Raw genomic sequence first — 25,653 nt, forward strand, 5'->3', positions numbered from 1 at the left:
CAGCACCTCTCCGACCTCATTTCCTTTACTCCCGGCCCCCTCCCCTCATTTAGCTGCAGCCGCATGGACCTCCTCTAGGCTGGTCCTCAAACACACCAGCCATCTTTAGCCTCAGGACCTTTGCACTCACGATTCCTTCTGCCTTCACTACTCTCTTTCGTGGTGTCCACAGCGCTGCCTCCCTGATCTCCTTTGAGTTTTGTTCACATGTGTGCTAAGCAGACTGCCCTGACCACTGTATTTAAAATCTCACCCCCTCTCAACTGATAAGGCCTTTCTCGTAGCTGTTTTTCTCACTATAGCATGTGTTCTTCATGTTTGCCTGACTCACAAGAACACAATCACATAAAGCCGGGGGGGTGTGTTTTCTCCAACCCTGTGTCCACAGTGCCTAGAGAACCATCTGACACCTCATAGGTGCACAGTCACCTTGGCTGAATGGACAGAATGGCCAGCAACTGCTCTCTTTCCTGGTCAGTCTCAGCTTTTTCTGTCCCCACAAATCCACCTTCGGTGGTGTTCTCCTGTCTGGAAGTACGATTCTGGAAAGCAGCCCACCAACAAGGGCATCTCCCCTGCCTTCACAAGTGAGGCTGCAAAGAACATCCGTGTACATTCTGTTGCCTGCGTGTGACTGTTGGGCTCGACTCCAAGCAGCAGAACACCTGTGCTGAAAGTTTTTGTTAATTTTTAAACCGATTGTTAATATCTACTTTTTCTTCTTGGAGGTTGTGGCCATTTGAGCTTACACTAATGATGTCCAAGTGCCTCCAGCCCCATACTAGCCAACGTTGGCTATTTTGTGGTAGAATTTACATGTCCCTAGTGAGAAGGGAGGTCAGGCACTTTTTTTTTTTTTTTAGTCAAACTGCTTATGGCTGGGGTTTGGCATCTGTTCTTCTCAGGGGTTAGGTGGACATCTAACAAAGTCTCCAGGGACCCCTGTGGCTACCCCGCCACAGGATCAGGAAGAGTTGAGACCCACGGGGCATAGAGGCCAGAGCCTCAAACACCACAAACACTAGATTCACTTAATGCTTCTCGTCTTCTGACTATTTTATCAGTCCCTTCCCCCTCAAATGCAAACCAGAGGGCTGTCTCAAAAGGAGTAGTGACCATCTTTGAGATACTCCCTTTCCCATTGGATAGTTGAGCTTGTTTCCTAATTACAAACCTTTAGCAGTGTTAGATACCCAAGATTTCAAGAAAAGTTGTAGAAGCAAAACTTAAAAGCAAAAAAACCTTAAAAGGGTCTAACTAGGCCTAGTTCACAGAATCCACCTAACAGGCTCAGAGTTTAAGAACCACCAGTCTAAAAGAAAAAAAAACAAAAAAGAACCACCGGTCTGAGTGGACCGCACACCACACCTAGCTCCTTCTACCCGCTGAACCTTGCCAGGCCCCCCTCCCTGTGAGCAGGGGTGTGCCCCATCAGAAAGAGGAGGAGGAAGAGAGGGAGAGAGGAGAGCAAGAGAGACGGCGTATCTGTAAGAAAAGTCAGTATATTTATGGTTTGCTTTATAAAAGTTACTATAATACAATGGTACATAGTATTGAATTCACAAAAATATGAACAAGTATTTACAGCAAGACACACCCACAACGGAAACACTTCTCTTCAAAACAAGTTACATACGGATGACAGAGTCTATATGCACAAACATCCCTAAATCTTATGGGTTCTCTTCTTTGCAGGAGGAGAGAGGCAGGGAGGGAGGGACAAGAGAAATTTAAGAAACAAAAGCAGAAACCCCCAACTTTTCAAAAGCAAAGATTTGTTCAATGAGAACGAAGGCATTGAAAGAAAACGAGCCATGTTTCTGGATATGGCAAACCATTTTGGGGGTGGGGAGGGGGTTCCCAGGGACAGGGAGGGTGCAGCCCCTCACCAGTTGGGCAAGGTGAGGCCAGGGCGAGGCATGAGGCTGGCCCCCAACCCTGGTTTCCTCACATCCCCCTCCGCTTCTTCTCGGGGGAGAGGGGTGAGCACGAAGGCAGCCCCTTGGGGGCTGCACGACTAACTTAAATCAACCATCTCTACAGACTACACATTTCCTCATGTGAAAAATAAATATTTCCTCAGTTGCACAATTAGGCAGAAAACCGCAAACGGAAGAGAAGGTCGCCGCTGTGCCCAGGTCCCTCCTCTGTGTCTTAATGCCACCGATTTCATCGACCTTGAAACCTTGAAACTGGTGGGCACAATCTCAAACAGGGAGGGCATGGGGTAAAGAAATTAAAAAAAAAAAAAAAACACAACAAAACCACCAACGACAAAAAAAAGAGAAAAATAACAATTCTTTGTACAGAATTTACATGATAACAAGCTTGACACAAGCTGAAGATACCAGAGGCTCCGGGCCTGCGTCCGCAGGGTTGGGGGGGGGGGCGGCCCCACTGGGAGCTCTCCCGTCTGGGTGAAGATGACTCCTGGTCACAACAGTCACTTTCCAGAAATTATTTACATGCCTGCTCTGCTTTCTGGGATGCGAGGGACTTGCCTTGTGTGTGTGTGTGTGTGTGTGTGTGTGTATGTGTGCATGTGAGTGAGATTTTTGGAAATACAAAGAAATGAGCAAAAAAGTCTTCCACATGTTTCTACAAGAAACAATGTTCCCGAGAAAAAGTCCTTTATGGCAGCCTATATACAGAAGTTGGTTCTGAACTTCAAAAACCTATTTCTTCCCTTCGTTTTGATTTTATACACGCACAGGGAAAAAAAAAAAAAAAGAATCCATGGAAATAAACCCTGAAGAGGATGATGGGAAGGGGGTAAAAATGGTTAAGGGGGAAAAAAACCAAACCTGTCAGACTTAGATGAGTTTTTAAATCTTCTCCAAGATTTTCCTCTCTCTGGGAGAATAATCTTCTCACTCCAAAAATAAATATGCTCTTGCCTTCTTGGGATGAGGGGGCTGCTGGCTGGGTGAGTTGGGGTGTGGGTAGGGGCAAGTGGGTGAAGCTTATAAATGAAAAAAAATGCCACGTGCATATGGTCAGAGACCCGTAGTGGCGGGACTGGGGGACCCGCCTGCCCTGGGAGGCCCTCCTGCCCGGATGAAGGTGAGGGCAGGAGAGGAGACAGGACCCTTCCCAGTGCCCCCACACCCCCACACTGGGGCCTCCGGGAGGCTCCCTCATTGCTGGCATTTGAATGAGAAAGTAAACATTGAACCCAAGATTTTGGGGGTGGCAGGGTGTGGGGTGGCAGGAGAGCCCAGAGGGGAAATCCCTGCCTGGGACCAGCTTGGCTCCAACCAGGGTCTGCTAGGGGAAATGGCGCCCCCAGGCTGCTGGGGAAAGAACAGAAGGCGGGGGTCTTCTCCTCATGGAGTCATCACCAGCAGAGAGGGGGCCTTGCGTAGTGTTCTGAGGTCAGAGCCATGTGGCCTGACCCCCCTCCTCTCTGCAGCACCTGGCCCAGCGCCCTGGCCCGGGCATTCCGGAACGTGGGCCGACTCACCATTACACCAAGGCCTCTGCAGCCCCCACGGGGGATCCCCGCTCTCTGATTCTGCTTTCACATTTCAACGGTTAAAACGTCTTTTCTTTTGACAAGGAAGAGAGTAAAGAGAAGACAAAACAACATAGCAGCATTCATGGGAAGAGGCTGGTGGGGAAGACGGAAAAAGAGAAGGACAGAGACAGAGAGACGGAGAGTGAGAGACACAGACAGAGAGAAGTTTACGCTGGAGTTCAACAAAAATCCTGAAGGGAGCATTTTTAAAAACCAAAGAGACATGGGCCGAGAGACAGAGAAGCCCTTTCCCGCTGAGGGGCTGGAGCTGCACTGGGTCCTGGGGGTAGTGTTGGGGGCGCCAGGCCCTGACATGGCCGCTGGGTAGGGGAGAGCACCTGAAATGGGGGTGGGAGGTGGGGCTGGGCCCCGGGGCCCTGGGGTCCACGCTTGGGAGCCCTAGGGCGGCACGGGCAGCCATCCGCGGGGCCTAGTTGAGGGTCCCCCGGCAGTTCTCGGAGCCACACAGGCAGGGGATCTTGACGTCCTCGATGGGGAACTTGTAGTCGTAGGTGATCTCCTCATTGACGTTGATGTGCTGCTTCGAGTAGATGACAATCTTCTTCTGTGACTCCACCGTGATCACCTTGGCATAGCAGTTGGGCTGTGGGCAAGGCAGGAGGGGACCGTGAGCTGATGACTCACCCGGTACCCCAACCAGGCCCTCCGCCATGAGGCCCCCAAAACCCGACGGAGCTCCCTATAAACCCTGACAAAGGTGCCACACGACCTCCATGCCCAGTGCCCACCTGCTCGAGCCTCAGCTGCCCTATCTGGGTGACAAGGGGAGCCCCTGCCTCTGATACTAAACAGGAAAGATGATGATGGTAGTAATAATAATAAATGTTGCCCAGGGCATCAATTTCCATTTATACTACAGGTGACTCCCCAAATTCTGTTTCTAGCCCAGGCCTCACTTCTGGGCTCCAGAGGTGGGGTCCGCAAACACTGGCCCCTCACTGTCCGTTTGAGCAAACAGAGTTTCACTGGCACACAGCCAACCCCATTCATTTACGTACTGTCTGTAGCTGCTTTTGTTTCAATGGCAGTTACAATAATTGCTAAGAGATCCTCTGGGCCATAATGCCAAAAATATTTACTATCAGGCCCTTTAAAGAAAAGGTTTGCTCGACCCTGCTCCAGACCTAGAAATCCAAGTACCTGTTCTTGGTATCTGCCTTTGGCAGCTCCAGGAGACATTTTTTGACTCCGTAAACTCAAACCGAAAACTCACAGGAGTAGCCACACTAGGCCCTCAGGCCCCTGGACACATGCTGGATCTGTCACGGCCTGTGGGTTCTCCCTCCAAAGGACCTACCGATTCTGTCTACTGCTCTCTACCTCCACTGCCATAGCCCCCGCCAGGCTCCTCTCATCAGCAGCTGGACTTCCGCATTTCCCACTGCCTCTCCAACCTCTGGAAAAATCTACTCCTGGCCCAGCAGCCAGCGAAATCTTTCCTAGGGAACAGCAGACCCTGTCATCCCCCACGGCTCGCGACCTTCCAGTAGCCTGCCTGGCATATAGAGAAGCTTCTCAGCTCTGCCAGCAAGGCTCAGTGATGTGGCCATCCCAACCCTGCCAACGTCCTCTCCTACCCACCCTCTCGCCCCCTACTGCATCCCAGCTGCCAGCCTCCCAGTCTCTCTAGCAGGTGTTCTCCCCTCCTGGGCCTCCCTGAGCCGAACGCCTGCCCCACTCACTGCCATTTGGGTGAGTCCCTCCAACCCTTGGATCCCAAAGGAGAGGCAAGCAAAAGTCCCTACTGGCCCAGGTGACAATCCGGTGACGGCTGGGAGAGCTGCCCGTGTCAGCACACGCAGAGGGCCTGCATGCGGGAGCACTGAGCTCTCCCAGCAAGCTCTAGGGAGGGGCTATTTCCAGATCAGGAAACTGAGGCCCTGAGACATGACGTCACCAGCCTACGTACGGTCACTTGCTAAGTAGCGACGTCGTGACTTCAAAGTTTGGTATCTTTGCTCTGGATCTCGCCTGCCCCGTCTGGAGCTCCCCGTGCTTGTCTTCAGCACGAGAACCAGCCCCGCTCCCAGCAGCCGTTGCGCCCCCCGGGCCAGTGCCGTCCGCCACCATCACCACTAGCCACGTGTGACTATTTAAACTTAAGTGAAACCAAAGTAAACGACGAGCTCAGCTCCTCAGCAGCACCGGCCCCGCGTCCAGCCCACCCGCAGCTCGCGCCCCGACGGCGGACAGCGCGGACGCAGAGCATTTCTTTCCCTGCCCCAGAACGAAAGTTCTCTGAGGGCGGAGCCCAGGGCCAGGAGGAACGCCGTCCCGCGAGCGGTGCAGACCGCTTCTTCCGCACCTTGGCTCTCGTTATGCCCCCGTTTGTCGAAGAGAGAGACTCCGCCAATGATGACCCCCCCCGCCCCGCCCCCATCACCCCGTGACCGGAACTTGGGAGGGAGGCCACGCCCATCCTGTGCCAGAAGCTTCCGGGGGCAGCGGCGGCCCGCGCCAGGCACTCACGTTGCAGCTGTGGTTGATGAAGCGTGCAAAGTTGCCGCACTTGGTGGCATCGATGATGGTGTCGTGGTCCACCCGGAACATGTAGCTGCTGCCAATGCCCTCGTCCTCGTAACGCTTTTCCCGCATGTCCGCGATCACCTGGCCGGGAGAAGGTCTCAGTCTGGGCTGGGCCGTCCCACCCGGGCCCCGATGCCCCCACCTCTGGGCAGTGCCTACCTGGCGGATGTTCTGGCCCACGTACTCAATCACCATCTCGTCGGCCGCGATGGGCTCCATGGCAAACAGGCCCCAGTCGTGAATGTGGCTCTTGCAGAACTTGAGCTTCTTCTTCCGGAACTGGGGGAGAGAAGGAGCTGAGAGGTGAAAGCTCTGGTCTCAAGAGTCCCGCCCTCCCCCCCAGGCTACCCTAGGTGGGGCCGGCCTCACCTTGAGCTGGTTGAACTTGAGCAGGTCACTGTCACAGCTGCCAGTGAAGGAGGACAGCAGACGACGCTGCTCGGATCGCCGCTCCGAGCCCGCCCGAGTGGAGGCATGAGGCTGCGCCGGGATGCTCATGCCCTGTGGAGGACAGGGGCCACGGGTCAGGGGCGTGGCTGTCCTGCGGGGGCGCGGGGGGGGCGGGGGAGCTGGCCCACTCAGGGTGCTACAAGGTACCCATGTCCCTATCGCGTTCTTGGCGACTCCATGCTAAGCTCTGGGTCCCTGTCTTCCCAGCTTCCCATCCCTACTTGTCACCTCTCCTCTTCGCTGGTCCTTCTGAACCGCTGGTCCTTCTGCTGGAATCTGAACGTGTTCAACGTCCTCCAGCAAAGCAAATAATACAACTTTCCCTTCACACTTTGTCTTTCCTGTCTCAGCCAGAAGTTGCCTTTACTTTCAGGAGGGAGGATGGTGGGTGTCTATCCACCCCCGCCCTTGTTGCTTTCACCACGGGGCCTCAGACTTTTCCAAGCATTTGAGATCACAGCTCCTTCCTCAACACCCTTGCCTCCCTCCCCTTTCCCTTGGTCGCCCTTGTCCTCTGCCCTCCTCCCCATAAACGCCCTCTCCCTGAGTAAGCTCATCCTTGCTGTGACCTTCCCTCAACATTGCCATCCTGATGACAGACAGCTGTCCCCCTCCTAGGCTCTCTTCTGTGCCCAAAAATCCAACTGCCTAACAGACCTCATTACCTGGATGTTCCACAAACCCCAAAACTCAAGCTTCCCACCTCAGTGCTCGGCACCCTGCTTCCTAGCTCCTCAAGCCAGACCCAGTGACATCCCAGCTGGTTCCTTTGTCCCCTGTGGCCAGTCTGGCCCCCAGGTCTGTCCTTTCAGCTTCCTAGTATTCTTTCAAACACACCCCCTTTTTTCTCATGGCCAACGCCGTTGAACGTGCCCACATGTCTGGACTGGGAACTGCCACAACTGTGCCATAGTCTCCCCTCAGGACCTCTGCAATCAACGCTCCACAGCAGCCAGTGGGAGTTATCAAAATCATGGGCTGAGCCACATCACCCTCACCCTCCGTCTGGAAACCTCCATGCAGCTCGCTGTCACACAGAGAATATGTAACCTTGTCACCACTACCTCCAAGGGCCTTGATGACCTGCTCTGTCTCTGGCCTCAACTCCTCTTTCCTTCCCTTTCTCACACCACCTGAGATCCTCTCTACCTCACGGCCTTTGCACATGCAGTTCACGCTGTGCTAACTTCCAGACTTAGTGAGTCCCTCTCCTGTTTTAACTTTTTGAGGCTCCACACCCAACACAAGGCTCAAACTCACCACCTCAAGATAAAACTCACATGCTCTATTGAGCCAGCCAGGAACCCTTCCTGTTTTAACTTTTTACTGAAGCCTTCTTCTACTTCTCTGTGGTCTTTGCCAGTTATCCACATGGCTCATTTCTTTACTCTATTCAGACCTGGCTTAACTGTCTCTGACTCACCACACCTAACCTCCGGTCCTGTTTACCCCACTTGAAATTCTGCTTATTTGTTCACGTATTTCCTACCTCCCTTCTAAAAGGTAAGTTCTGCAAGGAACATGATTTTATTTTATTCACTGAACCCAGTGAATGGACCCAGCACAGTGCCTGGGATACAGCAGGCACTCAATAGACATTTGCTGAATTTAAAAAGGAAAGAATGAACCTTCCGGAAATGCAACTCCACTTGGCTCACATCCCTGATGAAAACCTCAGAGGCTCCCACTTCCCAACCTCACCACGCTTTTCCAACCTGAGCACCCAGGTGATTAACACTCTCTGTGCCAGCCCCTCTGACTCCACAAGCCCCCCATGCTGCCTGGTATCCCATCCTGGAATCTCCACCCTCCACAGCCCAGGAGGCTCCAGTGTGGCCAGGCACCTGATAGCAGTACCTGGGTGTCTGTCGGGGGCTCATCCGTGCTGGCGCGGCTGCTGTTGAGGTATCTGAGCTTGTCCTTCTTATCGATGGTATAGAAGCCCTCGCTGCGGGCACAGCCCGTCACGTGCTCACGAATGCCATCATCCCGTTTCTTTTTCTTAGCTGAAGAGAGGCTGGTGGGTGGGTGTGGGTTAAGGGCCACAGGGACATTCTTGAAGAGCCCCTCCCACTCCTTCCTGGGAGGAACAGCCCTACAGCCCAGCCTGCCTACCCTCGGGCTGATCTCCAGGAGGCTCCACCCCCCCCAACAGCTAAGCCACTGCCAAGAGGCTGCCCGCAGGCTAACCCTGCTGATGGTCTGACCTCTGTTGGGTAGGGGTACCAGGTGCACGGCCCTGGTGTGGTCTTAACAATGCCTCTCTGAATGAGTACATATGCTTAGGTACTTAGCTGACTTCCTGAAGTGGAGGTACTCAGTAAATTAGCTTGATACAGTGGTGACAATGACCACTCCCAACTTGACAGTGCTTAACCAACAATCCAGGTAGCATCGTGGTCCAGAGCCCAGAGTCTGGAAGCAGAGTTGCCTGGATTCAACTCTCAGCTCTGCTCCTTCATAGCTGTGGGGCTTCAGGCAGGTCAGTCAACCTCTCTGAGCCTCAGTGTCTATATAGATAAGATGGGAATAATAGCCCACACCTCCCTGGGCTGTTGGGAAGATTAATGAGGTGACGAGGGCAGCTAGGATGGGGCCCTCAGTCTCCGCAACTGTGATATTGTACATTCACGTTGCTACCTTGGGCCCCGAGACCTGCACAGGGTGAGATGGGCCTGGCCCGGAAGGTGTGTTTCAGAGTGCCAGTGAGGACTCTGCACGGAGCCCACATCATGCCGGCCCAGACTCGGCTAGTAGGTGATGGGCATTTGTGCTGGTGCCTGTGTGGGTGTCCTGGGAGACAGGGCCCAGGGAGGTGGGCGAGGACCACGCCCCGTAGGCTAGGATATAGGGATGGTAGACCCAGAGGGTGTCATTGAGCCAGTCCATGCCGTTGTCCTGCTGCAGCAGCCGCTCATAGGTGACACACAGAAAGCGGATGTCCTCCTCATCGATGCCACCATTCCAGATGTCATACAGGATGGTCATCTCCTCAAACTCCGACCGGGGCCGGAAGAGGGGTTGTGGTGGCGAGAGCTCGGGCGAGACTGGGGCCACCAGGTCCTCGTGGCGCTTCTTAGGCGGCCGGCGCCAGGGCCCCCGAACCTTGGCCAGGTCCATAAACTCCTCAGTGACTTCATCGCGCCCACGAGAGCCTGGAGGGATGGCTTCCGAGGGCCACTGGTTCTCTAGCTCCTTAAAGGGCAGCTTGGACTCAACAGGGGGTGGTGGTGGGGGCGGAGGAGGCTGGGGGGGCAGGGGTGGTGGGGGGGCTGGGATCCCCGCGTTCCGGAAGTCCAGGGTCACGGCCCGGGGGTCATGGGTGCTAGGAAAGACAGGGGTCTGTGGCTGGCCTGGCAGGAGCAGGAGGTCCCTGCCGAGGGTGGCGCCCCCTGGCGCCCGGACCAAGGGCCCATCCAAGGAGAGCACAGCCGGCGGGGATCGCCGGGGCCTGCCCGGCTTCCTCTTGATTGGGGGTGGGCAGGGGGCCAGCGGCGCTGGCAACAGAGGTGGCAGCTGGGCAGGGGCCCGTGTCTGGGCCCGCAGGACGGGGACAGGCAATGCTAGGGGCAGGGGCAAGGGCAAAGGCAGGGGGAGAGGCAGGCCCGTCTCCAGGAGCACCGGGGAGGCCAGGGGGCCAGACCGCTCATCGCGCCGGCCAGCTGGGAGGGGACAGACAGGCAGGAGCAGGGGCCCGCCAGGCTCGGGGAAGGTGGGTGTGAAGCTGAAGTCCCGACCAGGTGTCCTGGGGAGGCCCCCACTGCTCAAGCTCGGGGACTGGGAAGGGTAGGAGAAGGGGCTGCCAGGCACCTGCGGGGAGCTCAGTGACAGGCCGCTGCTGCCCCCTGAAAGTGGGGGCTCCCCGCTCGGCGTGGCCGGCACTGTCTCTGTACTCTGTGACTTGGCCAGGCTGCCACAGAGGCCTGGAGTACGCGGGGGCTGCTCCTCTGCAGAGGGCTCCAGAGGGACGGGTGGGTGCGAGGGGGCTTCTGGGGTCTCAGGCTCTGGTGGTGGGCTAGGCGGCCGGGGCGGTCGTGGGGGTGGTAACGGCGGCTGCAGGGGTAAGGAGAGCAGCGCAGGGGGGTCCACTTCCAGGTTCTCCTCTGCAAAGAGGTGGGCACAAACCAGACCATTAGTATTCGATTCAAACATCTCTTGGTGCCCTATTTATGTTGCCACACTGTGTGCTTAATACCTGGCCTCATAGCCATCTGAGACCCCTCCAGTTCTCTGAGTATGGGGACTGTCCCCGTATAGCTAAACTACTCACGGCTTCTCAATGCTCAGCCCACTGTCAGGCACACAGTAGGTGCCTGATAAATGATGGTGGAATAAATGAAAGACATAAGAAGACATGGTTGCTAGCTTTTGACATTATGTCCTTAGAATGGTGTCCGTGTGAACAGGAAATGTCCTGTGGACCAAGAAAATGAGCTCTGCTATTGAGTAAAATTCAAGTCCCTTTTTCTGCAGGACTTATCAGAACCTTTCTCCTAACATTTATCTCCACTGTCATATAATACATTTTTCTAGCTTAGTACATTTTAGTACATTTTCTAGCTTAATACATTTTTCCACCCTGTAAGCTCCATGAAGGCAGATACTTTTGTCTGTTTGGCCCAGTGTTGTATTGTCAATGCCTAAAATAATACTGGGGACACAAAATAGGCTAAATAAGTACCTACGACAGTATTAAAGACCCGTGGTTCTGTAGCCAAATTATACAGAATTACAGAAAATACAATAGTATTTTTTTCCCCCTAAAGGACTTATTAGAGGTACGAACTAATCATGCATGACTATGTAAGCTTAAACTAATTAAACTTAAATAAAATTACAAATTCAGTTCTACTTGCCACATTTCAAGTGCTCTTAGCAACACTGTGTCTAACGGCTATGGGACCGGACAGGGCAGAGAGGGGACATTTCTATCATTGCAGAAAGGTCCACTGGGCAGTACGTTAGAGCACTGAGTATGCTCTGTGTGGCTCCATAAAAATGGTGGAGGGGGCAGTGTCCACGGCCTCCCCCACCTGCCTGTCACCGAAATGACCATGCACGTCTGCCCCCCACCCCCTTCCTCCCCACCTTCCTGGGAGCATCCCATAGGACTCATGGGCCAAGGCCCAAACGGTGGGGAATTACTCGCACCAAGGACTGTCTGGAGTTCTGGCTGGGCGCCAGGCTCCACGCTGGCACACCATGTCCCCTCCCTCTGTCGTTCCATCTGACCTCACGGGAGAGACACAATCCACTGACCCCGTGTTAACAGACGAGGAAACCGGAGCTTGGGAAGGTTCAGCGATTCACCCAAAGGAGCCTGGGCTCATTCTGTGAGTGAGGCCATCCTGCCTCCCTCCCCACCACCCCACAGTGGGTGCAGGTGTTACCTGGGGTGCGCTCGGGGGACGGCGGGGGCCGGGCCTCTGGCTCTCCTCCGGCGGGGGGCTCTGGAGACAGCAGCCTGGCCACTTCCTGCTTCAGGCCCAGCTCTGGGGGGGGCTCCTTGCAGCTAGCCGGCACCTCGATGCACACAGGCAAGGGGGGCTCTTCCGGCACGGGGGTCCGCTCCCTGGGGGCTTCCTCCTCAGCCTCGATGTCCACCTCCTCCTCCATGACCGAGGACTCCGTCGCAGGGGCCCCCGTGGCTACGTCCTCCTCAAAGTCCTCGTCGGGAGCCGCCGGAGCCATACTTTCATCCACTGCTGCCTCTTCCTCCTCCCCCTCCTCCTCCTCTTCCTCCTCCTCCTCCTCCTCCTCTTCTTCCTCCTCCTCCTCCCTCGCCACCAGCTCTTCTTCATCCTCCGAGGATGATGACGAGGACTCAGAGCTTGATTCGAACTCAGAAGACTCAGAACTCTCGCTGGAGGACTCAGCTCCAGCCTTGGAGGTGGCGATGCTCACGGTCTCCTCTGGGGCAGGGGACACAGGCGGGAGCCCTTCAGCATCTGCTGCGCTCCAGGGACGCTTCCCCGCAGCTCCCGCAGCTCCCGCACGCGTGGCCCCTCGGGCTGCACGGGGCCCTCGGGTGGCCGGGGGACATGTGCATGTGCCCACGCGTGCTCACGTGTGGTAACTAGTCACCATCGTAAAAAACTGAGATGAATCCACAGAACGTAAAACTAACCGTATTAAGGAGAGTAATTCAGCGGTGGTGAGTACATCCGCAGTGCTGTACAACTACCTCTAGTTCCAAGACATCCTCAGGAGCTCAAGAAGCCAGCCAGCACCTTTAGCGTGGGATCAGGCCTCCAGCCTCCCAGCGTCAGACCCAAGCAACCACTAGTTTCCTTTCTGTCTCCAGGGACTGACCTACCCTGGCCGTGTCGATGTACACGGAACTGTCCCTTACGTCACGCCCGGGCACGCCACTGAGCTTACGTGCCGAAGGCCAGAAATCCTGCCCCAAAAGTATAGCTGAGAACTGCCCAGGCTGTGTCCTGCAGGGGACCCCGGGCCGGGCCAGGCGCCTCGGCCCACGCCGCTCACCTCCGTCCGAGTCCCCTTCGTCCTTCTCACTCGCCTCCGAGAGGGCCATGTCCTCGTCATCGTTCTCAGACTCCTCCTGGTCCTCACTGTCGCCGTCATCCTGGGAGAGACGGACGGGGGGAGCCAGGGTGAGCCAAAGGGGCCCCTTCGTCGGGCCCAGCACCCCAGGCCTCCCCAACCCAAACGTACCTTATCCGACATAGATGAGGTCGAGGAAGAGGAGGCCTGGCTCCGGGGGCCTTCCTCCTCCTCCTCCTCCTCCTCCTCCTCGTCCTCCTCGTCCTCCTCCTCGCCCTCTTCTTCTTCCTCGGTGCTTTCCCGTTCCTCCTTGTCAGAGGCCGAGGACGACGGTGAGGTCGTGGAGGAGCCCGAGGACGAGGACGCCGATGACGAGGAGGACACCGACAGGGACTCCTTCTCGTCCTCCTCCCCACCGCTGTCCAGCTCCAGCGGCCGGGCTGGCCGTCGCCGCACACCGACACCCTTGGGGTCCCGCTTAGTGAGCTCGCAGGGAGCGTCCGCCATGTCCCGCTCCCGCTCCCGCTCTGACTCTGAGGGGAGAGAGGGGTGTCTGAGCCAGGCTGGGGAAACGCTGGGGGACAGCCCAGCCCCGGCTGAGGGGGGCATATACCTTCATCTTCCTCATCCACAGACGTTGAAGGTCGCAGGCGCTTCTGGTCACCAGAAGAGGCTGTGTCTGGCGGCTCCTTTCTCTTGACCTTGAAGGACGGCAGGCGGATGGCCCCCCGCAGCCCGATGCCCAGGCCAAGGCCCTCGTAGCCCAGGCCCTCGCCCTTGCCCCACGACTCCAGCAGACATGAGGCGATGCGGTCCTTGGGCTTTGGCCTGTCCTCGTCCTTGTGCTCACCGGACTTCACTGGGGTCAGTGAGGCCTGGGGGTGCCAGAGCGGAGGAGACTGTCACCATGGTTACGGGCGGCCCTCTCTCAGCAGCCCGCCTTCCCTCAAAAGTGACAGCCACATCGTAACTGCTGCTTCCTTCCCACAAAACTGGCTGCGCTTTGTGCCCACGGCTCAAGACACAAGCAGCGCTCCACTCTGCCTCCCTGAACCCCGACATCCCCACCCACAGAGCGGGTGCACACCCGTGTCACGCACACACAAGCTTCACGGAGTCACACGCACGCTGTCCTACTTAGGAGTTAGAGGGAGCGCTGTCTCCAGTAACACAGCTTGGGAGAGGAGTGGGGGCTGGCCGGCCTACCTTGGCCATCCGCTCCTTCTTGTCCCACCACTCGTCAAAGGCCCGGAAAGCCACCACCTCCACCATCTTGCGGTTCAAGTCACGCTTCATGATGGCCTTGAGCTCTTTGAGTACCACCAGCAGGACGCCATCGACAGTGGCCTTGTGTGGGTCTTCCTGGCGTGGCACGTAGCCTGGTGGCGGCACTGACGGGTCAAACTTCGGGAGGGGAGGCCAGGGCTGCCCGCGGCCCGGCCCGCTGTTGCCCAGGGAGAACGGGCCACGGTAGGGCGGCAGGTTGACAAACTGTAGCCCCGCTGAGGCCGCCGCCGCCGCCGCAGCCATGAAGGGTGGGTAGGGACAAGCGCCCTGGCCGGTCATCAGCCGGCTCAGCATCTGCGTTTGCATCTGGAAGGACATGGGCATGCCACCCCACTGGCCACCCAGCACGTGGCTCATATCCACCTGCATCACCGGAAAGAGCCCGGGAGGGAAGGGCGGCAGCGGTGGCAGGATGGGCGGGGGTGGGACACCGGGTGGGGGTGCTGGCAGGGGTGGTGGGGGCACAGTCACAGCTGGGTGGGCCGGGGGCGGTGGGGGTGGGGGCGGCGGCAGAGGTGGGGGCATGGGGAAGCCTGGCTGTGGTGGGGGCGGTGGCGGTGGCGGGGGCAGTGGTGGGAAGCCGGGGGGTGGGGGCAGCGGCAGGGTAGGAGCCAGCACAGAGGGGGCCGCCACAGCCCCTGCCCCTGGGGTCACCACCATGGGTTTGGGGCAGTCGGCGCTGGTGATGGGGGCTGAGGGCATCTCATCATCCGAGATCTCCATGTCCTCGCCCGAGGACTGCTGGCCCTGCAGGGAGAGCCAGGAGAGAGTGCCGAGGTTAAGCCTGGGAGACCACGCTGGCTCATAGAGCCCTTCCAAACACCAGAAAGTCAGAGAATTCCCCCTCAAGACTCAGAAGCACTGCAGATCCTGTGGTTCAGATCCTGGTCCCCTCCCTTCTGGACCATGTAGGCTCGGTGAGTCTCTTAGTCTTGCTAAACCCCAGTTTTCCTGCTTGCATAATGAGCATCTCAGTACCTGCCTCACGGTTCATGAGGATTCATTCATTCACTCATTCAACAAACACTTGCATGGCACCTGCTGTGGGCCAGGCACTGTTCTAGGTGCTGGGAACACAGTGGTGAACAAGATGGGTAAAATTCTTGCTGTCATGGAGCTAAGCTTCTAGAGGGAAGAGGCAAAGGATAAGCAGAATGTAGAAGTGAAATACGTAGCCCACCATGGAGAGAGAGGAAGCTGGGGAGGGAGACAGGGTGTGGCGAGAGAAGCACATTCCATCAGCTTGAGAGATTCTGTCTGTACCCAGAGAAGGTAATACTAAGGTGCGACACTGCTGCCATTTCCACCCATCTTTCTAACGACTTGATATATGGACTGAGTCAAGTAGTCTGCAGGACGACTCTACAAGGTAGATCTGTTATCTCCTTTTTTACCAAGGAAACCGGAACACAGAAAGCTTAAGTAACTTGCCCAAGCCCATAGAGCCAATAAAGAGATGGCACCAGGATTCAAACCAAGACGTGGCTCCCCTGCCTCCTCTCCCAGTCAGCCTGCCATCCTCATTGCGACGGGGCCAGCTGTCCAAGGTGACATTTGAGTTAAAGGTTTGGCAGTTTTAAGGCTGTATAAACAGGAGGTATGTCTTTTCCCTTCCTTAGTCACTCTTCGTATCTGCTCCTGAGACCGCACGCTGAGCACGGCCGTGTGGGGCTGAGTACTGTGGGTACAGTGTTTCATTTTTCATCCGTGCTCTAGCCTTGTGAGGTGGGGGGTCGACTCCAGCCCCCGACAGATGAGAAAACGGCCACTGGCCAAGGAGGCACAGCCAGTCGGAGAGAAGGCTGGGACTCAAGCTCAGGATGGATCCCCATGGAATCTAGGGACAGGGTACCAGGTGAGGAGGGGAGGGGCCGAGGACGACCCCAGCTCTGAAATGGGCACAGAAGGGGGCACTTTGGTGTACATGGCAGAGGTGGAGTGAAAAGGCAGAGCAGAGGTGGGAGAAAGAGGCTCTAATGTCAGGACAGGAGGTGAGAAAGTGGCTCAGGTCTTGATCTAGATGAACCTGGCTGAGGAGACAGAGCGTTTGTAAGTTGGAGACGGAGAGTGCATCTGAAGCCTGAGAAGGCGAGAAGGCGGGGTGTGTGGAGGCTCTAAGATCCGGGGTCAGATCTTTAGGAGAGCGAGTGCTCAAAGGCAAATTGGGAGAGCACCGCAGGGAGGAGGAATACCAAACTTTCAGCACCTGTAGGAAGCTCTGGATTTTGCTAGACCGCCCTCTAGACACACACACACACACACACACACACACACAGTCTCTCTCTCTCTCTCTCTGTCTCAGGGTCTATCAAGCACATGGTGGACGAGACACAGGCTCAGCGTGAATCTCAGGGACAGCGCAGGGGAGGGAGATCAGTCCCGGACAGCGCCCAGCTTCGCGAACACAGCACATACAGGGTTAACCCGGCACTGCCGCCAGCCAATCGCAAGGAGACCCGGAGCCTGCGCTCCAGCCCTCGGCCCTGCCTCTCCCTCCGCCCCTCCGGCACCCGGGGGTGGGGGTGAGAACCAGCGGGAACTAGCCTACAGCTGAAGTGCTCAGCAGCAGCCCTCCGCCGTGCCTGGAGCTCTCCTGGGGGCACCTCACTTAAGCCGCAGACAGTGGGAGGCAGGTACTTCCACCGTCCCATTTCACAGACCATGAAACTGAGACTCAAGAGAGGGAAAGTGCCTTACCAAGGTCACATAACCAGTAAGTGACAGAGCTGGGTCTCCAGGCTCAAGGACTGGAGCCTGAACTTTTAACCACCAGCCTCTGTGAGGAAAGGGAATGCCCCTTAGTGGTACCCCCTGCTCTCTCTCTGGAGTCTTCTGCATGAGCTGGGACAGCCTCCCAGTTCAGTCTGGAGGAACGCAGCTGCCGCTCTCCAGGCTGCCAGCAGGGGGCTCCCGAGGGCCAGCCTGGATGTTATCAGTACTGTGGTCTTCCCAGGGCTACTGTCCTGGGGCATCCGACCCCACCTCTCGGACTCCAGTCTCCCCTTTCCTACAGTGACAAGATGGGAGAGCCCAGTCCCGCTGGCTGCCCCGGGCTTCCCAGTCCTGGACCAGCCAGTCAGCATGGTGAACTTCCCCTTACCCCAAGCAGCAGAGGGAAGAAAAGATGGCAGGGCTATCAGCCCCTCACCTCTGCACACCTGTCAACTCCTCCTGCTCAGACCCCCTGGCACCAGAAACCACTTCCCTAGAACCATCTCAGGGCGTCTGGAGCACCAGCCACCCGCAGTCCCCTCCTGGGCAGGCCAAGTTCCTCTCTGTTCCTCCCTGAGGCGGCCAAACATGCCTAATCAAAGGCCCTGGGAAGGGGGGAACCCTCCTTCCTGCCGCCCACAGGGGCACAGAGCTCTAAGTCCCTGGCTGCTCAAAGCCACTGGGCACACAGGTTCCAACCCAGGTCTCTGGGAGTACCGGGACAGGTGCCTGGATCAGAAATGGGGAGGAGCAGAGCCAAGGGAAGATGACCTAATCCTTCCCTCCAAGGGAATGTAGCACAGCAGTGCGCCTACCCCAACCCGCCTACCCCAACCCGGAGGCTGGAGATTTGGGTAATAAGACCCCCGATGAGGTTCTATGGGTGATGAGCAGTGGAGAATGATGTTTTGCCTGTTTCTGGCTGTGGCCCTCCCCCTGGGCTAACCCTTAACTCCTTCACTCCTGGAGACAGAGAGAGAGGGCTAAGGGAAATTTCAATGCCCTCCCCGCCCACCAGGGCTTTCCATCTCTTCAGAGGGCTCTAGGTTCTAGGATACAATGCTCCAGAGCTCCCACCTGGCCTAGCCTAAGAATGCTCTGGCTAATCCCTTTCCCAAATAAGCCTGAGTGTCAGGATCATACCCAAGATCATACCCAAGCCACCCAACAGAGGAGGCGATCCAGAACCATTACCACAGTCCCTACTATCTGGGGTCTCAGTAAACTCCCACTCAAGAAGCTCAAGTCAGAATGGATCCCTAGAAAAGGTCTTAGCTTCCCATACCTAATAGGAGAGCAACAGAACTAGGTCATGTTTCCCTTCTCTCCATGGCTGCTGGGTTGCTCAGAGCCAACCAGCTGCTCAGTCACAGTCCCTGGTGCTTTTTGCTTTCTCTTTTTATTCTCTATATTTGACCTGTTATTTTCGCTGCCCTAACCCTGATGCTTCTGTGTTTTAGCTCATTGTCCTAAGGGGAGAATGTTTCAGGGGAGGAAAGAGGGAGACACAAGATAGACAAAACCAATCCAAGACAGAGGTGGACAGACATGGTACCTCATCCATCTTCTCTGAGGTTGGGGTCCTGTCTCCAGCCAGGTCCAAGGCTACCTCAGCTGTCTGGCCCAGAAGACCAGAAGGGTCCGGGGGGCCTGGCTCCGGAGGGGGCCGGGGCCCCAAGCCCAGGTCAAGCTCATCGTCCTCATCGGAGTCAGGCAGTGGCGTGGGGCTGATATCCTCCAGGCCGGTGCTGGAGGGGCGTGAGGAGGGTGGTGTGGGGCCTCGAAAGCCTGGCTGGGAGTTGGTGCCAAAGGGGGCCAGTGGGGAAAGCTGGGAGGAGGAGGAGGAGATTGGGCTGCCTTCCATCTGCAGCTCGGTGTCCGAGTCCTGCTCCCGAAGGAAAGGCAGCTTGGTGCGCTGTTCCTTCAGCAGCATCTCTATGCGTGAGTCCAAGCTGTCGTGGGGCTTCTCCAGCCCCGCAGGTGATGACTCCAGCGTAGGCGTGCCTGGACTGTCACAGGGCTCAGGACTCCAGCCGAAGGTCGGCCGGCCACCCAACTCCATGCTGTTGGCTTCAGGAGGTGGTGGGCCAGGCGGGGTGCCTGGCTTCTCCTTGGTCAGAGGCTCAGCGGGTGGCAGGGGTGGGGGCACAGGTGCTCTCCGGAATTCCCCGCTGTCACGGCCCCCAAAGGTGGTTGTGGTGGCAGGTTCCTCGGGGGGTGGGGGGAAAGGGGGCACAGGGGTCTGATACGGAGAGAAAGTCGACTTGAATGTGACTCCAGGAGTGGGGGTTGCTTGGGCAGGTGGTGGAGTGTGGGCGAACGTGGCCGAGTCCTGTGATTGGGCCTTGAACGGAGGGCCACTGTTGCCTCCACTGCCGCTGACTGCCCCAAACGGGAGGTCCACGGAGCCCCTGAAGGCAGCCGGGGCCCCTGCCACCGCAGTGACGGCACAAGAGTTGTGGACATAATGATGCTCGTGGCGGCGGTTGTAGGCATCTGTGAACTTGCTTTCGTGGCGCCGGGCCTTGAAGGTCACTGTGGGGTCCTGGCTGAAGAGGTAGGAGGGTGTGGGCTGGCGGCTGGAGTAGCTGGAGTCTTGTGAGAAGGGGGTGCCCAGGCGCGGTGTGAGCGGCGTGCCCTGTCCGTAGGAGTTGGGCGTGTCCAGGCGGCAGCTGGAGTATGCCGTGTCCTGGGAGAAGGGGGTCCCGCCACTATTGGGGGTGACAGAGGATGAGCCAGAGCCACAGCCCGCAGACAGGCTACCATCCTTGAGGCGCTTCAGAGCATCTGACAGCTGAGGAGAGGGAAAGAGAGGGAGAGCGGTATGTGAGATCTGGGGTGGGTGGGGGGCGTCGTGCAATTTGGGGGGGCTGTTCTCCCTTCTCACTCTGGGGATCTCAGAGCCAAACTGGTCACTCCAGAACTGCAGCCTGGTAAAAGGAGGTGGCGGGGTGGGGCACGGGTGGGGTGGGGGGAGCAGGAGACTGAAGAGGAGTTTCTGGATGGTCCTAACTGTTCTCTAATCTTAGGATATCCAGTTATCCTCAAGGAACCCTGAGGATTGTTTATCATCGCTAAAGCAGAGAAAAGAGAAGATCCTGACTTCTTGGTTTGAATTGGGATTTCCTCCCTGTCTCAGATTGTCAGAAATCAAAGACCTTCCAGCAGAAGAACTATGGGTTTGGGGAGGAAGGAGATGGCCAAGGGCCCTGTTCCCTCTGGTCTCCTGTGTTTTAGCAGTTAAATAGCATGGCATGGCTAAAATGCCTACTGAACACCCCAGCAAGTCAGCAAAGACCTTTCATTCTGGAAAAGCTCCTCCTGAGGGCAGCTGCGCTGTTGCCAGGGAGGGACTGGACTGAGAGAGACCCCGTGCAAGGGCCGTGCAGGTGGAAGGTAGCGGCTGGGTAAGGGTTCTTGCTCTGTTTTCTGGGGGCAGCGGCAGAGCAGTGACAGGATGTCAGACACAACACTGCACCGACACAAAGTAAGCCCTGGGAAGCTGCAGGTCTGCGGGAACCCCAGCCCCGGCAAGGCTAGGCTCCTTTCCCTCCTAGACTCTGGAGTCCAACGCTGGAGATGGTGGGGGGGGGTCATGCCAGAAGCTGATGATGAGTGTGAAAGTGAGCGTGGGGGGGGCGGGCGGGTGTGCTGATGGTGATGTACCCACCTGCAGGGTCTCATTCACGAGTGGAGAGACAGCATCCAGCTCGCCCACTGGGAGGGTCTGAGGTGTGTATCGGCCTGTGACCAACAGTTCGTAGAACCGCATGCGGGTTTCCCCTGTGAGAGGGGAGAGAGAACTGAGGGAGGCTCCAGGTTGGGGCAGACCCCACAGGTTGGCCTGAGACCCCAAGCCTGGGAAGCTCTGTGACCCTGACTGGGTAACCCCCTCTCTTTGCACCTGACTGAGAAGTCCCATCGGTTCAATGAAGCTGCTAAACTGTATGATTTTTTTTTTTTTGGACAAGATTCAGAACTTAATCCTCTGTGGGACTGGGACTCCCCCCACCACAGAAATGCCACCCCCAACACAAAGCCCTTTCCTGTCACTTGGGCCAGGGCACCCAAACAAAGGGTCAGGTCTTCCCACTTAGCAGCCAGAGGCTACAGTAAGCGGAGAGACCCAGGGACACAGAGGCAACAGTTTGTTGCTATCTATCAGGGGCCAGGTGACGAGCAGTTTGTAAAACACACTCCAGCTCCCCTTTACTGTGAACTCCATAGGCCTCCTCCTCTGACCAGGCTCCCAGGGCTCCCCAGCTCTGCGTGGGACTCAGTCCCAGAGCGCAGTCTGGTAACCCTCCCCCCACAGCAGAGAGAGGCCTCTATAGACCAGGGGGCCCCAGATTATTGATATTTATAGAGCCCTCTGAGGCAGCTGCTTACATATGCAAAGGAGACACATTCCTTGAGCTACACTTTACACTTTACTGGTCTCTTTCTTGAAATACAAAGTTAGCTGGTAGTTTCTAAGGGCCTCCCACCCCCCCCCCTTTTCAGAAGTGGAATTTTGGTGAGAGCTGGCTGCTCCTTAAAATGGGCAAGTGGCGGGGAGAGGGGTCCACAGTCAATTCTCAGGGAGACATCAGAAAGCAGCCCCCCAAGGGATGAGTAGATTTGGAAGGGTCTGAATGCTTCTGACAGAGACTGAGAAACTAGAGGGAGGGAGAGAGGTGCTGTGTCGTGGCCAGGAACCTGGGCTTGTGCCCTGAGGAAACTCAGATCCAGGTACAGGCTTGGCAAGACTTTGTGGGATAACTGTGCCCACCCGCTTCCAGCGTCCCTCTACAACCCCCAGCAAGGGCTTAAAGACCCAGTCAACATGTATTCATTATTAAAAGCAAAAAAGAAGAGTTTGGATCTTCCTGTTTGGATCTGGTGTGCCCTGGTTGCCCTGAAACCCTGTGCTCACAGAACTCCTGGAAACTTCAGGCCGAAGCCCTCCCAGGCAGTATCTCCCAGGAGACCCCAGGAAGCACTGCACCCAAGGTGGCCTGTCCACTCACACGGTAGGCTGCTCCTCAGGGCACCCAGCACCTCCTTCAATATTGGTGGAAACTTCCCTAAAGAGGCCGCAGGCGAACTTTGGGGGATGCCCTAGAGTCTTACAAGCCCCTCTCTGCAGCATCGAGCTTCTCCTCCCAAGAACCTAAGGGAGGAAGGGTGGCTTCTCCAGCTGCACTCTTCCAGCAGCCAGCTCAGAGAGAGCACACAGCTGGATCCCAGTGCACGGGAGGCGCTGCTGTCTCTTTAAGAGAGAGGAGGGAAGGCACAGTGTCAACCCTTGAGCACCCAGAGCGGCTCCATCGGAACATTATCAATGAAACCACACTCTGGGCCCAGATTGGCTTCCACTTCCAGAGGGAAGGGGTAACATGGGGGCGATGGGGAGGACCCTGGATCCTCGGAGGGCTCTCTTGTTAGTTGAAGGACCTACCCTTTCTGTATTTAAAGGCATTCTGGCAGCTCTCCCTCAGCCCCTCACAAATAAACAAACCCCGCCTCCTCCCCTAACACAGATGGCAACACTGGGGACTGCCTAAACCCAGGCCACCAGGGCTCCGAGAGGGGCCCGCAGGGGTGTCAGTGGTGGGGAAGCCTCTGGGTGGTCCCCAGGGGTACATGCAGTAGCCAAGGACAGCACATTTGGTAAATTATAGCTTGTCTCCTAGCAACAGACAACACATTTAGCTCCACGTGACTCTACCCTCAGGAGGGGGCAAAAAAAAAAAAAAAAAAAAACCAGGGCTGAGGGGGGGTCCCCAACAGGGCTCAGGGAGGGAAAGGAGTCCTAGTGACAGAACCACCTGCGGAGGAGGGGAGGCAGGACCTAAGCACTCACCTTTAGTGTCCAGCTCCACGTGGATGATATTCCCCATGACCGAAGTGCTGTGAAGGTGCTGAACAGCCTCCTTGGCTCCCCTGACCGTGGCAAAGACCACCTTGGCAATGCCCAAGTGCTTCTTGGTCTTGGGGTTGTACAAAATCTCCACCTCCTCCACCTCCCCATACTTCTTACACATGTCCCTCAGGAAGTTTTCTCGGATGTTATCATTCAGCTTGGCAAATGTCACCTGCTTTGGAGGCACCGGGCCCACGTAGAACTCATCGATCTGGCAGGGACCGGGGGAGGGGGGGGGGGAAGGGAGTTTGGAGAACATTGAAACCAAAGGGAAACACAACATTCCCCACTTGCATGCCCGTTTAAAACAACGAAGAATTTTTAAAAAATACATATACATATATATGTATGTTTTGGGGTTTTTTTGTTTTTGTTTTGTTTTGTTTTGTTTTTTTTGGGGAAAAAAAAAAATGCACGCGGGCGGGCCCGGGAAGCGGAGGATTAAATCGTTTGGAACGTGGAAGTCCTTTGGGTTCGAAAGGAAAGGGGAAAAAGAAACAGTTTCTCTTTCCCCACCCCCCATTCCGGCCTCCTCTCCCTGCTGCGGGGTCAGGGGCGAACCCTTGGTCTAGGAAGTTGTCCCCCTTAAGCCGTAAGGCTGCGAAGGGGGGCGGGTCCCGGGGCAGAGCAGCCCGGCTGGCAGGAGCCAGGTGGGGACCCGGAGCCCCCAGGTGGGCCGGCAGGACACTGTATCAGATCCTTGATTACAGTTTCACTGAGTGTTATTCTGTTTACAGCAGCCCGGAGGGGACACCCCCCTCGCTGCCATCTCCCCCTCCCCGCCAAAACTTCCCCAGCCGTGGACGGCGGGAACTCAGAATCTGGCTGGGCTCGGTCAGGACTGGCGTTATTTTCGAACTCGGGGAGCGGGGAGGGGGGAGGGAAGAGACCGTGGGGTCGGGGGGAGGGGTCCTACCTTGAATTTGGGCACCGACAGCTCCAGCTCCTTGTTTTTGGTCCAGATCCCAACCACCCGGGGATCTTCGACAATTTCCACCGGGCGGTTGCTGGACATCTGTGGGGAGGAATTGGTGAGGGAGGGGGCGGAATGAGAAGGCTGGTCCCACTCCCCAGGGGCAGGGGCAGACCACCCCCCCCTTCTCCAGGCACTTGTCAAACTCCAGGACTGGGGACCGGGCTGACAGTTGGCCCGGTGGTCGGAAGGGGGGTCCCTTGGGCCGCTCGGACCCTTTTCCCCCACGCCCCGGGCTCGGCTGGGGGTGGGTGGGGGCGGCGGGGAGGCGCGCCGGCTACTCACCGCCAGGCTGAAATGCTGCCCATCGTAGCGGTACAGTTTATGATGCCCCTTTTTCAGAGCCGGGTCAATCATCAACTTGTAACTTCTCCAATGGTGGTTCCTCCTCTCGCCCGAAGGGCCGGGCTGCGGCGGGGGCTGCTGGTGGTGGTGGTGGGGGGGGTGACTGTTCTCCATGCCGTTAACCCAACCTGAAAACGAGCAAGTTGTTGTCGTCTCCGCCGCGGCGGCGGCGGCGGCGGCGGCGGCCGCTTCTACACACACGCGAAAGAATCAAATCGTCCAGCCCCCACCCCCTCCCACCTTACCAGCGCGCCCCAAAAGGAGCTGTCTCGCTGGCTCCCCCCAAAATAAGACTAGAGCGAGAGAATAACCCTTCCGGGAGAATTAGGCGCCCGCCCGGTCGGCCACCGTCTCGGGGCGGCAGCGAGGGGCTCCCGGGGGCCCCCGGTGCGTGCTGGCGGGGCCCGGGGCGCCCGGAGGACGCGGGCTCCGGCCCATGGTGTCCGTCCGGCCGCCTGGCCGCCCGGCGTGGCGCTCGCTCGCTCGCTCGCTCGGCCCGGCTCGCGCGCCGGGCTCGCGGCAGGCCTGGCGCCGCCCGCCCGCCCGCCCGCCCGCCCGCCCGCTCGGCCGGAGCCGGGGCCGGGGCCGGGGCCGGGGGCTTGGGGCCGCCCGGCTGCCGACCGCGGCCTCTCTCTCCCCGAGCCGCGCTTACATCCCCGCCGGGCGCCGGCCTCCCTGCGCCGCCAGCCAGTACATGGTGTCCCCCGCGGGAGCCGAGGCCGGGGCGGCCGGACGGGGGGCCGGGAGGGGGGGGCGCCGCCGCCGCGGCTGCCGGGCCCGGAGCTGCTGCCGCCGCTGCTGCTGCTGCTGCTGCTGCTGCCCGGGAGGCGGCTGGCGGCGGAGGCTCGGCTCCCAGTAGCCGCACATCCCACAATACACCGCTAAGGAGCCCGACCCGAGCGCTCACCCTCCTCCTCTTCCTCCTCCTCCTCCTCTTCCTCCTCCCCTCTCCTTCCTCGCCGCTTCCCCAGGCACTCTCCCGGCGGCGGCAGCTGCGCCGCCAAAGCCCCGGGCCCCAGCGGCCCCCCACCCCTCACTGGCTCCCACACTGCCTCCCCCCCTCCCCCGGGGAAGGCCTTTTAATTTATTTATTCTGCTGGGACTTAGGTGGGGGGCTTGGCTGGCAGGGGAGGGGGGGTCTCCCCGGGCTCTACCTCCCGCGGCTGGGGCTACCCTCCGAGCCGCGGCCGCCGCGGCGTGCGCCTGGGGCCTCCAAAACTGTTTCCAAACTGCCAGGACCGGAGGTGGGCGCGTGGGGGCTCTGAGGGAAAGGGCTGGGGTTTCTTTTTGTTTTTTGGGTTTTTTTTTTTTTTTTTTTGGTCGGGGAGTGTGATTGTGTGTTTAGACTCTGGGAACCATGGGGGGAGGCAAGACGACTCAAGACGAGTTGCAATCGAGGTATCTGCTCCG

The 25,653-nt window shown here is 57.7% G+C and overlaps 1 protein-coding gene across 2 annotated transcripts; it reads right to left on the reverse strand.

Moving 5' to 3' along the window:
• Nucleotides 1-1,482: 1,482 nt before the first annotated feature.
• SETD1B (SET domain containing 1B, histone lysine methyltransferase) lies at nucleotides 1,483-25,138 on the reverse strand. Of its 2 annotated transcripts, none has more exons than XM_045073610.1 (17): nucleotides 24,896-25,138; nucleotides 24,184-24,371; nucleotides 23,842-23,940; nucleotides 22,866-23,136; nucleotides 20,691-20,803; nucleotides 18,576-19,814; nucleotides 14,228-15,055; nucleotides 13,635-13,896; nucleotides 13,193-13,554; nucleotides 13,004-13,103; nucleotides 11,905-12,426; nucleotides 9,364-10,617; nucleotides 8,372-8,538; nucleotides 6,434-6,565; nucleotides 6,224-6,343; nucleotides 6,008-6,145; nucleotides 1,483-4,121 (listed from the first exon to the last, which is right to left on the reverse strand). In XM_045073610.1, the coding sequence occupies exons 2-17, from the start codon at nucleotides 24,355-24,357 to the stop codon at nucleotides 3,948-3,950; spliced, it is 5,955 nt and encodes a 1,984-aa protein (XP_044929545.1). In that variant the 5' UTR covers nucleotides 24,358-24,371; nucleotides 24,896-25,138; the 3' UTR covers nucleotides 1,483-3,947. The 2 variants fall into 2 exon arrangements, with proteins under 2 accessions (XP_044929545.1, XP_012911939.2); XM_013056485.2 differs by lacking the exon at nucleotides 24,896-25,138 and adding an exon at nucleotides 24,489-24,702.
• Between the last annotated feature and the right edge of the window lie 515 nt (nucleotides 25,139-25,653).

This window comes from Mustela putorius, unplaced genomic scaffold (assembly GCF_011764305.1).
Source record: "Mustela putorius furo isolate JIRA1106 unplaced genomic scaffold, ASM1176430v1.1 tig00537248_pilon_pilon_pilon, whole genome shotgun sequence".
NCBI lineage: Eukaryota > Metazoa > Chordata > Mammalia > Carnivora > Mustelidae > Mustela > Mustela putorius.